General features: G+C 40.5%; 2 protein-coding genes and 1 pseudogene across 2 annotated transcripts; all 3 read right to left on the bottom strand.

Annotated features, from left to right (window-relative positions):
• Positions 2-5,827, bottom strand: LOC18792654 (annotated as a pseudogene).
• On the bottom strand, positions 7,500-9,687 carry LOC18790992 (flotillin-like protein 4). The gene is made up of 2 exons (XM_007222772.2): positions 8,761-9,687; positions 7,500-8,017 (listed from the first exon to the last, which is right to left on the bottom strand). The coding sequence occupies exons 1-2, from the start codon at positions 9,685-9,687 to the stop codon at positions 7,514-7,516; spliced, it is 1,431 nt and encodes a 476-aa protein (XP_007222834.1). The 3' UTR covers positions 7,500-7,513.
• On the bottom strand, positions 14,352-16,282 carry LOC18790065 (flotillin-like protein 4). Its single transcript, XM_007224523.2, has 2 exons — positions 15,344-16,282; positions 14,352-15,033 (listed from the first exon to the last, which is right to left on the bottom strand). The coding sequence occupies exons 1-2, from the start codon at positions 16,268-16,270 to the stop codon at positions 14,530-14,532; spliced, it is 1,431 nt and encodes a 476-aa protein (XP_007224585.1). The 5' UTR covers positions 16,271-16,282; the 3' UTR covers positions 14,352-14,529.

Below are 17,782 nucleotides of genomic sequence, written 5' to 3'. Positions count from 1 at the left end.
AATATTTCTTTCCCTAGTCTCTAATTTCTTTCGTAAATCCATTGCATTATGCAATCTCGTGTACTAAAAGTCAAAAAAGGTTCCACACACCATGGACCAAACTACACATAGAATAGAAAAAATTGTGCAAAACTAGTTATACCGGTGACCATATTGTGTACCATCTATTTATAACAGGAACAAAAATGTAGAACTTAGATTAACCTAGAATTTAGGTGCTATCGAGAGTCGAGTTGGTAGAAGGAGAATTGGACAAAGTGCCCATCCAAGACGGAGGCAACATGCCAGTTTGTTCATGAACTGTCTTCAACAATGGTGGCAACATCTTGTAAACTCCAGCAACCTCCTTGAAGGCCCCGTTGGCACCGCCGTCACCGCTGCCATTATTCCAAACGCTAATGTTGGGTTTAAGTCCCCTCACAGCCTCGGCATTAATCTTAGCAATTTCTTGAAACGTGCCATTCTTGAGCATCATGAAGTCCCTGGTGGCATTGTAGTTGCCTCCAACTGCTTCCAGAAGACTGCGAAGATATGCACCTTCAGCCTGCCCAAGAGCCATGAGCCCCTCGGCCTCGAGTTTCTTGGCATAAAGTTGTGCCTCTGCGATTGCCTTCTGTGCCTCGGCCTCTTGTTTCTTGGCATAAAGTTGGGTCTCTGCAATTGCCTTTTGTGCCTCAGCCTCTAGTTTCTTGGCATAGAGTCGTGCTTCAGCCTCTAGTTTCTTGGTAAAAAGCTCTGCCTCTGCTGCCTTTTGTTTTTGGAACAACGCTCCATCTGCCTCTAGTTTCTTTGTTCATGAATATATAAATATATGTCAGAAAAAGCAAGCATTATACTAATTAATACATAATTATCCAACAGCATTAGATTCAGACTTTTGTTTCGTACATGCATGTATTGATTATAAGTCAATGAATATTGCAATCCAACACAAGCATACAGATTAATAACATGAACTAATTCTACAATATCAACCACATTTACTAATCATCGATTGATCATGTTCGTACTTACAACAAAATTTATTAGGGTTAATAGTGATTGTGATTCACTCGATATATAGTAAATACATCAACTGTCACATAATATATTTTTCTATGATCAATGTAACACTAATTTTGTTTCATACAGATCACCAATATATTTTTCTATGATCAATGTAACACTAATTTTGTTTCATACAGATCACCAACCTACTCAATTTTTATATATGCATTCAATTTTATATTTTCAAAAGAAAGGAAAGAAAAAGGACAAGTACAAGACGTACCTTGGTTTCATACTCAACAGTGGCCTCACTCAAGAGATCTGCCTTAAGCTTCTCTGTCTTAGACAAGGCATGCATCTTCTCCACCTCCTGTTGTAGCTCCGCATCCCTCAACGCCACAGCCTTCGCTGCCTCCACCTCCGCCACCTTCGCCTCCTTAGTCCACACGGCCTTCTTCTTCGCCAGCTCAGCATTCGCCTCCGCCACCTCAGCGTCCCTCATGTTCTCATACACCTTCACCTCCGACTTCACCTTTATCTCCTCCTTCTTCCCCTCTCCTTCCCTCTTCGTCGCATAGATCTTAGTCTCCGCATTAATCTTCGCCGCGTTCTGCAGGGTCATCCCCTCCCTCTCCTTGGACCCTATCTCCCCTTTCTTCTTCGCCTCCGCCACGTCAACCCTGGCCTTGTTCGCCGCCTCCATCTGTATCTTCTGCCCCAAGTAACTAAAATACTCATGCCCCGGGACGTCCACCAACTGTTTCACATTCGCATTGTATATCAGAAGCCCGAATTGGTTCAGCTCCAACTGTACCTTATCAAAAACCTCTTGCTTAAACTCTTTGGTCCCCTTGAACACGTCCTCCATCGTCATCGAGGCAGCGAGGACCCGCGTCTCGCCCTCGATGATGCCCTGGACGAGCTCTTGGACGTGGTTGGAGGCCATGTCGTGGCTGCAAAGGAGCTTGGCGTATTTATGGAGGCTGGGCATGTCGTCCTCGCGGGGGCCGATGGTGAAGACAGCGGGGAGGACGAAGGGGAGCTTCTCAGAGCTCATGGCTTGGACTTCGAAGGTGTAGTTGACTGGGGACAAGTCGAAGACGGTGTGGGATTGTCCGGGGAGGATCCATGCCTTCTTTGCGAGCTTTATGTCGTCGATCCCTGCCCCGGTGATCACTAGATACTCTGAAGCTTTCGCAACTCTGTACCACATGGTTGGTTCTTCTGTGTTTCTCTTGTTTGTAGACAGCAGTAGATATTAGGGTTTTGATATGAGCGATGTTGAACAAAAAAAAAAGCTACGAGAGAGATGAAAAAAGAATACTCGTATATATATGTATCAGTGATTGAGATCTCGGACAATCAGAGCTAAATTTGTACTAGGGCTACAATTAAGGTTCAATTAGTTTAGGATAAGAATTTGGACATTAATAATGGGAGACTTGTAATACCACGTGGACATATTACAAGGTGTTCCTGTCACATCCAACTGCTTTTACTCCATTTTTTACGGCTTGAAATTGTCAACAATGTGTTTGATTTATGGATTCCTATATCATCAAAACCTGATAATCATGTGCATGGGAACAGGAAACCTTCAAAACCTGGCAGTACCGTTCTCCTTGTCCAGGGGGACCAAGGAGTCTCTTGGGCAACTGTCATTGGATTAAATCCAACGGTGGATAGGAGTCTAAACAATAAACTCAGTTTATAGCTTTAATGCCAATATTTTTCGGTAAAAAATCTTTAAAGCAATTTTCAAACAGGAAATAAGGATGCCAAAAATACATATTAGAGAAATAAATGTCGTACTTTTCAAAGGGTTGTAAATGGAGAAAAATTGTTACGGTTGAAGAAGAGAAACGAAAGACTCTAAACCCTTCGATAAGAGAATTGATGGAGAAAATTTCTATCAACTTGGGAGGCGTACTACTTTTGACGCTAAAGTCTTTTAGTTTTCTTTTTGAAAAATTACTTTAAAAATTGTTTCCCCAAAAATATTGACATTCAAAACTATAAACTTAATTTATTGCTTAGACTCTTATCCACCGTTGGATTACCAAGAAACTCCTTGGTCCTCGTGGACCAGGAGAACGGGATTGCAAAACCTGGTTGTAGAAATAAATCGAATAATCAAATTTTGGCACATTAATTCTGATTATATGAGTAAATTCATTTTGGCATGTTTACTAATTCGTAATCAGATTAAAGGGAATTAAATTGGATTGAGGAGAGTTAGATTCCAGATTGCTATTGAAGTTGTTTACTAAACCATATGAAATTGGAGTAGGAGTGGTACTAATTCCTTATAAGTTGTTTACTAAATTCACATGAATTGGGATTGAAACCAAATTGATTACTAAAATGTCCTCGTTGTTAGGTTAAAGTAGATGGCAAATTTGGAATTTTAAAAATTGTGTGAGAATATAATGGGTAAACAAAATGGATTTCTAATGGATTAGTTGTCCATAAATTAGAATACTACCTCCCACCCATAATCCAATTCCTCCAAAATCAGGAGTTGAATTCATGATTTTGTGTGGATCCCACTCGCATTTTGATTCCTCCATATAAAGTAAACACATGAGTATCTGTAATAGGAATTCAACTCCTTATTTTGATTCCAATTACGGATTAATAAACATGAAAATTAGAATTTCATCCTTCCAAGTCTCGAACTCATTTATAGATGTCAAATAGTACTACTTAGAGAGTACTTAAACACATCTAGTGTTCTAAGCCCAAGGCCCCACACAACCAACTAGAGAGTACATTAAATTAAATACATATAAAATAAAATAAAATAAAGCCCTAACCTAGCAACACCCGCTTCTATCACAGTAGATCACGCAGTTTGTATCAAACTCATAGCCACGGGTTGTCTATGACTAACAGGAATATAGGCCACGAGTGTATCAGTACTAGTGTCTTATAATGAGGTTTTCTAGTAACAGGAATATTGGCCATATGTTTGCGAGCATTTGCATACAGCCAACAATTGGGATTTGGTCTTATAAATTTATTATGCACGGCCAACACAGGCATGTTTTGTTTCTTATAAATTTCTTATAATTTGGGATTTGATCTTATAAATTTGTTATTAGACAGCCAACAACAGTTTTGTTTCCCAACTCTTCCCAAAGGCTTCCACTATGGCTAACAGTTTTGCCCCTAAACACATACATGTCAAAGTAGAACAAAGTTTTAAGCAAGGCCACGTTTGGTGTCTAGAATTATCTCGAACTCAATTAAGAGCCGAGTTGGTAGAATGAGAATCGGACAAAGTGCCCATCCAAGCAGGTGGCAGCATTCCAGTTTGTTCATGAACTGTCTTGAACAATGGTGGCAACATCTTGTAAACCTCAGCCACCTCCTTCATAGCCCCATGGCCGCCATCGCCGCCCTCTCCGCCTCCATTTGTCCAAATGCTGATTTTGGGTTGAAGTCCACGCACAGCGTCAGCATTGATCTTAGCAATTTCTTGAAACATGCCGCTTTTGATCATCATGAAGTCCCTCATGGCTGCATAGTTGCCGCCAACGGCGTCCAAAAGAGTGCGTAGATATGCACCTTGGGCTTGTCCAAGGGCCATCAGACCCTCAGCCTCTTTTTTCTTGCATAAAATTCTCCATCTGCAACTTGTTGACGAGCATATAATTCTGCCTCAGCAATTGCCTTCTTGTGCCTCGGCCTCCTTCTCCCTTTGGTAAAGAATAGCTTCCGCGGCTTTTTGTTTGATGTATAACTCCCAATTTGCCTCTTGTACCTTTGTTTATTAACACTGATCATGTTAGATGATATAATGCACAATATTAATTTAACAACTTAATTTATTTTTATTATAATTATTCAATACTTTTTCCAAAAAGGAAAAGAGAAAGAAACAAAACAAATTATACCTTTGTTTCATACTCAACACTGGCCTTACTCAAGAACTCAGCTTTAAGCTTCTCCGTGATAGTCAAGGCATTCATCCTCTCCACCTCCTTCTGCAGCTCCGCATCCCTCAACGCCACCGCCTTCGCGGCCTCCACCTCCGCCACCTGCGCCTCCTTCGCCCACCCGGCCTTCTTCTTCGCCAGCTCAGCATTTGCCTCCGCCACCTCAGCCTCCCTCACGTTCTCATACACCTTCACCTCCGCTTCCACCTTTATCTCTGCCATCCTCCCCTCCCCGACCCTCCTCGTGGCATATATTTTTGTTTCTGCATCAATCTTGGAGGCATTCTGCAGCGTTAACCCCTCCCTCTCCTTGGACCCTATCTCCCCCTTCTTCCTCGCCTCTGCCACGTCAACTTTAGCCTGATTGGCCGCCTCCATCTGTGTCTTCTGCCCCAAATAACTAAAATACTCATGCCCCGGTACATCCACCAACTGTTTGACATTTGCGTTATATATCAAAAGCCCAAATTGATTGAGTTCCAACTGAACCTTCCCAAACACCTCTTGCTTAAACTCTTTGGTCCCCTTAAACACCTCCTCCATGGTCATCGAGGCAGCGAGGACACGCGTCTCCCCCTCGATGATGCCCTGGACAAGCTCTTTGACGTGGGTAGAGAGCTTGTCGTGGCGAGAGATGAGCTTGGCGTACTTGTGGAGGCTGGGCATGTCGTCGATGCGGGGGCCGATGGTGAAGACGGCGGGGAGCATGAAGGGGAGCTTCTCGGAGCTCATGGCTTGGACTTCGAAGGTGTAGTTGACGGGGGACATGTCGAAGATGATATAGGATTGTCCGGGGAGGATCCATCCCTTCTTTGCAAGCCTTATGTCCTCAATCCCAACGCCGGTGATCACCAGATATTCTGATGGGCTTGCTACTTTATACATGCTTGCTTGCTTTCTTTTTGTTCCCCCTAATTGTTTTGTGATATTGAAAACCAGTTTATAACTATATATACTTAGTGGCGTGTCCTCCGCGCAACATAATTGTTTGGAACAAACTTTCTCTTTGGCCCTTTCGTACATGTTTCACAAATCTCTTGATATTGTCAATGAGAAAATTGGATTGCTCTTCGATGGAAATTGCATGGTGCGTGTTGCTTTCCCTTGGTCCTTGTTATCCGCTATCAAAGGCGATATTATAGTTTTTTCTTTCTTTGTTGGCTTGAAATGCGTTTGAGTATCATACGACTTGTTAATTATGTACATTAATTTGGGTGTCCAGACAAATCTGAGACTGCAAATCGGACTCTTTCGATCAATCGCAATTAGCAAATTTGGCATAGTTGCCGACGAAATATTTCATATACACACGGCCTAGGAAAGCTGGCCAACAGTTTTGTCTCCCAACTCAAACTAGTTGTAAATATTTTATAGAAAATATAGACATGTTCACGAGGACAGATTGCTTGCACTCAATCCTTTTCATATTAGCGAAAAAGACTTGTTGACATTCACATCAGTTTCTTCCAAGAAGACGGAAAGTGCCAGCGGGAGGTATAAAGGTTTGCCAACATTTTTCGTCTTTTGAAGTAGCTTGTTTTTTTCTTTTAGAATTACAGAGAAAACGCACGGAAGAAAAGAGAGATGGGGGAGAAAAGGAGTATGAATGAAACGAAAGCTAGAACATATGTTTAGGGCCCATTTGATAATCATTTTAATTTTAGTTTTTAGATTGTAGTTTTCATATTTTTTTGTGCTAGAGTATAGAGGAAAATGAGAGTAAGAATGAGAGTGAGGATGAGATTAAGAGAGAGGATGGAAAGGGAGGATGGGAAGGAGGAGTAACAAAAATGAAAACAATTTCAAATAGATTTCAGTTTTTAGTTTTGTTTTTCACTTTTGTTACTTCTCTCTCCCATCCTCCCCTTTCAACTTCCCTCTCAATCTCATCTCCACTCTCATTCTCACTTCCATTCTCCCTCTTTTTTCTCTATACTCTAGCACAAAAAATAAAATTAAAAATTAAAAACTAAAAACTAAAAACTAAAATTGAAATGGTTATCAAACGGGCACTTAGTTTTAGTAGTTTTCATTTGACGTATAGCATTTGACGCATGCACAATTGATTCCAACTCCCTCACACCCACCCTTCCTCCTTCATCCGTACCTTTATTCATATATTTCCTCTCTCTCTCTCTAAACCCAAAAAACCAAAAACTAAATTTAAAAAATTCAGAAAATGGAAAACAAAAAGGTTTCCAAACAGGCCCTCAAGCAGTCATTTTACAAACTCAAATAACCTGAAACGTTCACATAAATATGTACCAACTAAAAAGAAATATTTACTACTTATCCCGCTCATATACAGTTTTAAGGAACAAACATTGGCAAGAATTCAACATGTTGAGGTCACTGCTGTCTCTTATTGACATGACTCCAATTAGATTCCATATTATGCCAACCAAATCCTCAAATGTGAAGAGCAGCATGACACCAGCCTAGCTGGTCTGGTACAATTTTGGCTGCACTACAATATACCCATACAAGACATTGTTCACACTTATGTTAGTCTCACATGTACTTAAAGACATGATACACAAAATGGCCAGTTCAGATAGCGACACTCTCGAACTCAATTGAGAGTACTAGTTGTTAGAACCAGAATTTGGCAAAGTGCCCATCCAAGCCGGTGGCAGCATTCCAGTTTGTTCATGAACTGTCTTGAACAATGGTGGCAACATCTTGTAAACTCCAGCAACCTCCTTCATGGCCCCATTTCTGCCGCCCTCTCCGCCTCCATTAGTCCAAATGCTGATTTTGGGTTGAAGTCCACACACGGCATCGGCGTTAATCTTAGCAATTTCTGGAAATATGCTGCCGTTGATCATCATGAAATCCCTCATGGCTGCATAGTTGCCTCCAACTGCGTCCCAAAGATTGCATAGATAGGCACCTTGGGCTTGTCCAAGGGCCATGAGGCCCTCAGCCTCTTTTTTCTTGGCATAAAATTCTCCATCTGCAACTTGTTGACAAGCATACAATTCTGCCTCTGCAATTGCCTTCTGTGCCTCAGCCTCTTTCTCCCTTAGGTAGAGAATTGCTTCCGCGGCCTTTTGTTTGTTGTATAACTCCCAATTTGCTTCTTGTACCTTTGTTTGTGAACACTGGTGTTAGATAAAGCATTGATATCATGCATTGCCTTGATAAACAATTATCCTTAACATTTATACAAAAACGAGCTAGAAAGCAAGTCATCTAAAATTTCATGTTTTGGGAACTTCCCAAACAAAATATAAAGCTTGTTTTCTAACTTATAATATGTACCAAAGCATCATATATATTGATCATATTTTTTAGTAAAAACTTTAAGTATACCTAGATTGAGAGAACAAAGATTTTATATTTACATACTAAAATATTCAAGAGTATATACTAAAGAATATACAAAGATTATAATCATGATTATGGTTAGTATAGATAACGATTATGATTCACACTGATGAAAGTTTTCTTTTATCAATAAGAAAATGATCATATATTTAAATATAGAATCTACTAGCACTTTTGAAAGAAAAGTACAAATTAAGGAGTAATTTTTGCATGTTCCGGGTACACCACATGGCTAGTGTACTATCCAATACACATGGAACATGTGAAATATTGTATAACATACATATAGGACATAAAAATAAAACATGTCCACATATCCACATGTCGTATGTGTATTAGATGGTACACCAACCACATAGTGTACTCCGAACATACAAAAATTTCTCCAAACTAAGAGCTAATTGGTCAGATACCACATAATATGATTAGTAAACATCATGAGCAACATCATTTTTTCCAAACAAAACAAAACACAAAAAGAACAAGATAGTCACGTACATACCTTTGTCTCATACTCAACGCTGGCCTTACTCAAAAACTCAGCCTTAAGCTTCTCCGTCCTAGTCAAGGCATTCATCCTCTCCACCTCCGTCTGCAGCTCCGCATCCCTCAACGCCACCGCCTTCACGGCCTCCACCTCCGCCACATGCGCCTCCTTCCCCCACCCGGCCTTCTTCTTTGCCAGCTCAGCATTTGCCTCGGCCACCTCAGCCTCCCTCACATTCTCATACACCTTCACCTCTGCTTTCACCTTTATCTCCGCCATCTTTCCCTCCCCTTCCCTCTTTGTCGCATAGATCTTTGTCTCAGCGTCAATCTTCGCAGCGTTCTGCAGCATCAACCCCTCCCTCTCCTTGGACCCTATCTCCCCTTTCTTCCTCGCCTCCGCCACGTCAACTTTAGCCTGATTGGCCGCCTCCATCTGTGTCTTCTGCCCCAAGTAACTAAAATACTCATGTCCAGGAACATCCACCAACTGTTTGACATTTGCGTTATATATCAAAAGCCCGAACTGATTCAATTCCAACTGAACCTTCTCAAACACCTCTTGCTTAAACTCTTTGGTCCCCCTAAACACCTCCTCCATGGTCATCGAGGCAGAGAGGACACGCGTCTCACCCTCGATGATGCCCTGGACAAGCTCTTTGACGTGGGTAGAGAGCTTGTCGTGGAGAGAAATGAGCTTGGCGTACTTGTGGAGACTGGGCATGTCGTCGATGCGGGGGCCGATAGTGAAGACGGCCGGGAGCATGAAGGGGAGCTTCTCGATGCTCATGGCTTGGACTTCGAAGGTATAGTTGACGGGGGACATGTCAAAGATGATGTAAGATTGTCCGGGGAGGATCCATCCCTTCTTTGCCAGCTTTATGTCGTCGATCCCGGCCCCGGTGATCACCAGATATTCTGAAGGGCTTGCTACTCTATACATGCTTGCTTCTTGTCTGGTACTTGTTTTTTGATATATTGAAGACCAGTTTACATGTATGTATACATATATACACACACTGAGAGTGGCATAGTGTCCGCCACGAAACATGATTGTTTGGCCCTTACGTACGTGTTATACAAATATGCTTGATATTGTCAATGACAAAAATAACGGTGGAAATTACATGGTACTTGCCCTTGTTCCTTGTTTTCGAGAAATACACGCCAACTTGTGATACTCCCAGTTAATTTTTTTTTTATTATAAAAGAAAATATTATAAATATATTTTTTAATGTCTGCCTGAAATGTCAACGAGGGTTGATTGGTGGGTTTCTTATGTCACAAGTAAGCCATACAAATCTGGCTGTACCGATCATCAATCAATCCAATTAGCAAATTTGGCATAGTTTGATGAATTATTTCTTCATTTATATACGGCCAACTGTTCACCCGTTTTCGTGTTTACTCATGAGGTGGAAGGGCGAAGTTCCCCACTGGCTTGGAGACCATTTGTTGGTCGACAAGTCAGCTTTCTTTGGTGTGTGAGCGTGCCACTACTAGCAATGTAAATTCTAGCAGACTTCTTTTAGAGTGGATAACTTGCGCCCCAAGTTACTGACTTCTAAAACAAATGATTGTGAATTTGGGTGAGGAATATCTCCCAAGTAAGTTCTTTTCTTGCTTCAGACTGGTGAGGACTTTCATACTTTATCTCAGTATAAAAGTGGTAGTTTTGGCCAGAATAGATAATAATAAAGTGGACTGTTTTAGGCAGAACTGCCTTTTACAAAATTAAGAAGGGAGAAATCAACTCTAGAAAGACAAAAAGATGGCTGGAATCCCATTTCTGCCTGGGTAGAAACTTCTGATCCAGGCTGCACTGAGTGTGTCTGTGCTGGACTGAGCTGTCAACAACTTCAACTGCTTAGTTTCAGCTGTAAATCGATACCAAAGTTCAATTTTGGCAGAGCTTTAATCTACTTCAAGCCTTGGGAGGCTTTTGAGCGGGCAGAACTGCGGCTTCTTCAGTCTGAAGGGGCAGGAGTGGCTAGACTTGAGGACTTAATAAGCTGGAATTGCACTGTAAAATTTGTTGAGGTTTTCATATTTGTGAAAACTCAAACTCTGCTTGCCTTGGTTTTTGCTGAACCAAATTTGTAACGAGAGAGATCTCGTTTTAGAAGACTTATTTTCTAAGTCTGAACTTTGGATTTCTGATCTAAAGCTGGTTTCTCTTGGAATCCAAGTGAGCTTTTGGTTGTTTTCTTGTTGTTAGTTTTTTTTTTATTGATTGAAGAATTGAGTGTCCTTTGTTTCCTTGCCTACTTCTGCTTTTATAAGAGACCCTCTTAGGCCGGTGGTCTTTTGTTTAGATTTTAATAATGGGCGGTAAAAAGATCTCCTATAATGTAAAGTAGAAAAGATTTTTATCAATCATGGCAGATAGGCTTTCAGTAGTCACCTCCTAAAGCAGTCCCTTCCCTGGTTTCCTGGGTTGCAGTTTTCTATTTCAACCAACGCCACCGTCTGTGTGGGCTAGATTTTATGGCGGTTGGTTTTCTTATTTGTATTTTCTGCACAGCTCTTCTGTTTCCCATTCTAATTTAGAAAACGTGATCCGTGAATTCCTCGGAAGATGATGTATTGCTCTGGAGCAAAATCTTCGAACTCAGATGGGTTTTGATCTTCTGTTGGCAGTGCTTCAGAGATGTCCCTCTCATATTTTATTTTAGTTGGAATTGCTGACTTTTCAAAGCTGAGGTAGTCACGTGGGTATGTTTTTAATCCCTTGGGTTTGAACCCAACAAAAATTACGGGCCGATCCTTGAAGCCCAAATGACAGTTTGGTCTTTCTTGGGCTGGGGCTTTGTTTTCGACATCCTGGCGTGAAGCCCAATCTGTCTTGATCCTAATTTTGTTATCCTCAAGCTTTTTGGGCTGGGCAGGTAATGAGCTTGTCTTTTGAACTTTGGCGTGCTAGATTTAGGCCCAAACACCAACAATTGGGATTTGATATCGCATGATATGTACGGCCTAGGAAAGCTGGCCGATATAGTTTTGTCTCTCAACCTAAAAATACTTGCAAATTTTTAAGTGAAGAAAAATGATAGGGGCACGGGCTTACCCGTACTCCTTTTTTTATTCTTCCTTCTTCAATATTGCTTTTATACGGAGGAAGCTAAAAAAAAAGCTTGGTGCTTAGCTACCACATTATAAAAATAAAAAATAATAAAAAAATGTGCTAACAGTCACCATTATTTGGTGACATTTGGTGACTGAAGGTTTAGTCATCAAATGTCAAAAAATGATAACTATTGCCACTTTTTTTTGTAGTGCCACTTGCTTCAAATATGTACCTTTCACAAATCACTAGCAAATGCACTTCATTTTCCGGAGCTGCTTGATAACGTACTCAAGAGACTAATGAATAAAAGTAAGAGCTCCTCATTATCACGAATTTACAATCCACATATAGAGATCCTTTTCATATATTAGCAAGACTTCTGGACTTTCATCAGTTTCTTCCAACAAGAAACCACACGGAATTTTCCAGGAGGATGCAAGTAGTAGAAAATGAAAACAACTTAAAATTAAAGAGAATCAAAGAGAAAATACATGTTGGAAAAGAGAGATGAAGAATGGTGGAGGATGAGGGAGAAAGAAATGAGTATGAATTAAACAAAAACTAGAAAATGAAAACAACTTAATTGGTTTTCAATTTTAGTTTTCATTTTGTGTACCATTCCATCCACATTTTCTTCCTCCCTCCCATCACCCTTCCTCCTTCATCACTCCCTTTCTCCCATATATTTCCTTTATATATCTCTAACAGAAAATTATAACAAATTAAAAAACGAAAACATTACTAAATGGACCTCAAGCAGTCATTTTATGACCAATATGGCAAATATTTGAACTCAATAACCCGGAAATGTACAGTTTTATGGTGCAAAAATTGGCAAGGATTCAATTTTCATAGATACTATTAACACTTGGAGGACAAAGGCCACAAGGTAGGTAATACACAAAGACCATAGGAAACATGTTGAGGCCACTTTCTCTTATTGGGATCATGGCATGAGCAGCATGGCACGAGTGTAGCTGGTACAATTTTGGCTGCACTACAATGGGAATTCAAATTTGGCTATACATACCCACACAATGGCAACATTATGAATACAAAATGATACATACTCACGCAATCCGTATCACATCTCAATTGACCACATTGTGTGCCAACTTTTTAACAGAAACGGAAGATGTACCCCGCACTTACAGAAGTTTCACAGGTAATAAAGACATGATACACAAAATGGCTTAGTTTAGATAGTGGTACGCTCGAACTCAATTGAGAATCAAGTTGATAGAACCAGACTTTGGCAAAGTGCCCATCCAAGTCGGAGGCAGCATTCCAGTTTGTTCATGAGCTGTCATGAACAATGGTGGTAACATCTTGTAAACTCCAGCCACCTCCTTCATAGCCCCATTGCTGCTGCCATCGCCTTCATCTCCCCCTCCATTAGTCCAAACTGATCTTGGGCTGAAGTTCACGCACGGCCTCGGCATTAATTTTAGCAATTTCTTGAAACATGACACCGTTGATTATCTCATGAAGTCCCTCATGGCAGCATAGTTGCGTCCAATCCAAAAGATTGCGTAGATATGCACCTTGGGCTTGTCCAAGGGCCATGATGAGACCCTCAGCCTCTTTTTTGTTTGCATAAAATTCTCCATCTGCAACTTGTTGACGATAGAAATTTAGCTCTTTCGAGATCAATCCCAATTAGCAAATTTGGCATATAGTTTGCAATGAAAGATTTCATTTATATATATGGCCAACTTTTGGGATATGTGATATCGGCCCAGGAACGCTGGCCAACGGTAAAATCTTCCAACTCAAACTACTTGTAATTTTTTTATTTTTTTATTTTTTGGAAAACTAACTACTTGTAAATTTTTGAGTGAAGAAAATGTAGACCTGAATCTCAGAGGACAGATTGTACCATCATGTATTTATTGGTAAAATAGTCTCACTCTCTTGTCATCAAAACATGCTTTGTACATTATATAAAGGGCTTAAGACAATTTATCCCTGCACTTAAAATTGTTGTGTTCGATTTTTTATTTTTCAATATTTCTTGTATACAAGAAGAAGAAGAAGGAAAAGAAAAGGAAAAGAAAAACCTAGCAAAAGCTTCGATTTTTCATTTCCCAATATTTCTTGTACGCAAGAAGATCCAAAAAAAAAAAAAAAAAAGCTACGAAACTCACTAGCTGAAGCACTTCATTTTCCGGAGCTGCAGGATAAAAGTAAGATATAGCTCCTGATGACGACGACTTCACTATCCAAATAGAGATCATTTTCATATTAGCAAGACTTGTTGACTTTCATCAGTTTCATATAAAATATTTACTATAAATCCCGCTCACACAGTTTTGAAGGCGCGAACATGGGCAAGAATTCAATTTCCATTGATATTATTAGGACTTGGAGGACAAAGGAAACATGTTGAGGTCACTTTCTCATATTGGCATGACTCCATTGGATTCCACATTATGCCAACCAAATCCTCAAATGTGAAGAGTAGCATGACACGAGCCTAGCTGGTACAATTTTGGCTGCACTACAATGGCAAATCAAATTTGGCTAATGTATACCCATATGAAAGCAACATTAATTAATAATATGAATACAATATTATACGCGGTACCATCTCAACTTACCACATTATGTGTCATCTCTTTGATAGAATGATATCATCCACACTTATTTTAGTCTCACATGTACTAAAAGACATGATATACACAAAATGGCTAGTTCAGATAGTTACACTCTCGAATTCAATTGTTAGAACCAGAATTTGGCAAAGTGCCCATCCAAGCCGGTGGCAGCATTCCAGTTTGTTCATGAACTGTCTTGAACAATGGTGGCAACATCTTGTAAACTCCAGCAACCTCCTTCATGGCCCCGTTGCTGCCGCCATCTACTTCCCCATTAGTCCAAATGCTGATCTTGGGTTGAAGTCCACGCACGGCTTCAGCATTAATTTTAGCAATTTCTTGAAACATGCCGCTGTTGATCATCATGAAGTCCCTCATGGCTGCATAGTTGCCTCCAACTGCATCCAAAAGATTGCGTAGATATGCACCTTGGGCTTGTCCAAGGGCTATGAGACCCTCAGCCTCTTTTTTCTTTGCATAAAATTCTCCATCTGCAACTTGTTGACGAGCATAGAATTCTGCCTCTGCAATTGCCTTCTGTGCCTCAGCCTCTTTCTCCCTTTGGTAAAGAATTGCTTCGGCGGCCTTTTGCTTGTTGTATAAGTCCCAATTTGCCTCTTGTACCTTTGTTCATGAACAATAATCCATTAACCAAAAATAGCTTTTGATCACACTCCTATATGCATGTGATTATGTGATTTGAACTCGAAATCTCTTCTTCCAGTATTAAGAAGAAAAGTATCAACTAAGAGCTAGCCGGTCAAATTCACAAGTTGATATAAGCATCCAATATTCCCATTCCCTTATTATGCACGAACATCATATATGATTAGTAAACATCATCAGAATATTTTACCAACTTAATTTGTATCATAAGTGTACTCAATATTCTTTTTTTTCCAAAAAAAATAATAAAGCAAAACAAGGTACATACCTTTGTTTCATACTCAACACTGGCCTTACTCAAAAACTCAGCCTTAAGCTTCTCCGTCCTAGTCAAGGCATTCATCCTTTCTACCTGCGTCTGCAGCTCCGCATCCCTCAATGCCACTGCCTTCGCGGCCTCCACCTCCGCCACCTGCGCCTCCTTCGCCCACCCGGCCTTCTTCTTCGCCAGCTCAGCATTCGCCTCCGCCACCTCAGCCTCCCTCACATTCTCATACACCTTCACCTCTGCTTTCACCTTTATCTCGGCCATCTTTCCCTCCCCTTCCCTCTTTGTCGCATAGATCTTCGTCTCAGCGTCAATCTTCGCCGCGTTCTGCAGCGTCAACCCCTCCCTCTCCTTGGACCCTATCTCCCCTTTCTTCCTCGCCTCCGCCACGTCAACTTTAGCCTGATTGGCCGCCTCCATCTGTGTCTTCTGCCCCAAGTAACTAAAATACTCATGTCCAGGAACATCCACCAACTGTTTGACATTTGCGTTATATATCAAAAGCCCGAACTGATTCAATTCCAACTGAACCTTCTCAAACACCTCTTGCTTAAACTCCTTTGTCCCCTTAAACACCTCCTCCATGGTCATTGAGGCAGCGAGGACACGCGTCTCTCCCTCAATGATGCCCTGGACGAGCTCCTTCACGTGGCTGGAGAGCTTGTCGTGACGCGAAATGAGCTTCGCGTACTTGTGGAGGCTGGGGGTGTCGTCGATGCGGGGGCCAATGGTGAAAACGGCGGGGAGCATGAAGGGGAGCTTCTCGGAGCTCATGGCTTGGACTTCGAAAGTGTAGTTGACGGGGGACATGTCGAAGATGATGTAGGACTGGCCCGGGAGGATCCATGCCTTCTTCGCAAGCTTTATGTCGTCGATCCCGATCCCAGTGATCACTAAATACTCCGAAGGGCTTGCTACTCTATACATGGTGATGGCTGTTCTTTCTTCCTTGGTTCTTCTTGCTACTTTAAGATCAACTCTCTTATTTATACATAAACAAGGAGGAGCCAATACACAAGTAATGATTAATTATAATGCTACTTTTACTAAATTTTTATATTACATTCTCATACCACCTTATGTGGCAGATAAAGTGGACTAATCACATCAATTTAAAATTAATTTAGCATTACTCTTATTGAAAAGTCATAGTCTATAGACTTCTAGACATATGAGGGGGCATGGTATAAAAGATTACTTATTTTATTACATTAGTTTACGTGTTAATGAAGAACAACAAAATTCTTAATAATTTATACTCCAGATACACATCAACTGCCGCATTATGTCATCAGCTAATATCTTTTTAGCGATTTCAAGTTTCCCTTGAATTGTTCATAATAAATCTTTTTTTGTTTAAATATAGTTGTTTGTAGTAGACTATCTGTTTGTCATTTGAGTACATGTTATGTGAATCTCCTTGATATTGTCAATGAAAAATATAGTGTGATTGTGAGGAAATTGCATGGGACTTGTTGCAGGCTTCCAGCTTTCAAGGGGAATTTTAATCCTGTTTTTTAATGTACTGGAAATTGTCAGCGAAATTTGAAAAATATGGATTGATTGTCCTGTCTAACAGCGGAAATTGCACGATGTTTGTTTTTTTTCCTTTTCTGTTATTGGGACGAAACTGTCAACGACGAACGAACGGTTCTTCGATTGCAATCGAAACTTGATGTCGTTGTACAGGAAGCCATAAACGATCCAGTTGTCTAATATGAATCAATTAGCAAACTGGCATGGCCTGTTCACGTCGAGCTAACAATTGGGATTTGATAGTAGTAAGAATTCATGCATACGGCCGTGGAAAGCTGGCATATTTATATATGCCCAGTTGTTCTTGTTTCCCATCTCCAAACAAAGCTGGTACATTCTTTGGGAGAGGTTCCATATGGCCAACAGTCTAGACATGTAAATTAGAACAAATATATGAAGGACAAAAGTCTGCAGACCTAAAACAGGACAGGCAATTTCGCTGAGTTTGATACTTAAGCTCTCGTATAACTTCCTCACAAGACTAATGAAGGGGTCTTTGATCACGATGAATTTATTATCTAAATTGCCGTATGGTGCAGGGATCAAATAGAAAAAGCTTAACAAGACTTTGACAAAGGAAAACGCAGACGGAAATATGTATACCAACTGTGATATTTTCCTTACCGTTGAAGTGCACGAAACCACTCCTATAGATACGACTAGGACTTGAAGGACACGAGGCACAATGGACATGACGTGGGAAACATGAGATTATGGAACTAATTTGTGTCCATTCTCGGTGTACTTACAGCAAAACTTCAAGCACATATACTTTTAAATGTGGTGCAGGGATCACTCAAATCAGATCCCAACAAAATTTTGAAATTATTATATTTTCAATAGTTTAACAATGCATAAATATGATGACTCAAAGAGAATAATTTTGTTTTTCTAGTCGCATAT

This window comes from Prunus persica, chromosome G1, assembly GCF_000346465.2.
Source record: "Prunus persica cultivar Lovell chromosome G1, Prunus_persica_NCBIv2, whole genome shotgun sequence".
NCBI lineage: Eukaryota > Viridiplantae > Streptophyta > Magnoliopsida > Rosales > Rosaceae > Prunus > Prunus persica.
Note: the sequence above shows the minus strand (reverse complement) of the source record. Positions and strands in the feature narration are given on the sequence as shown.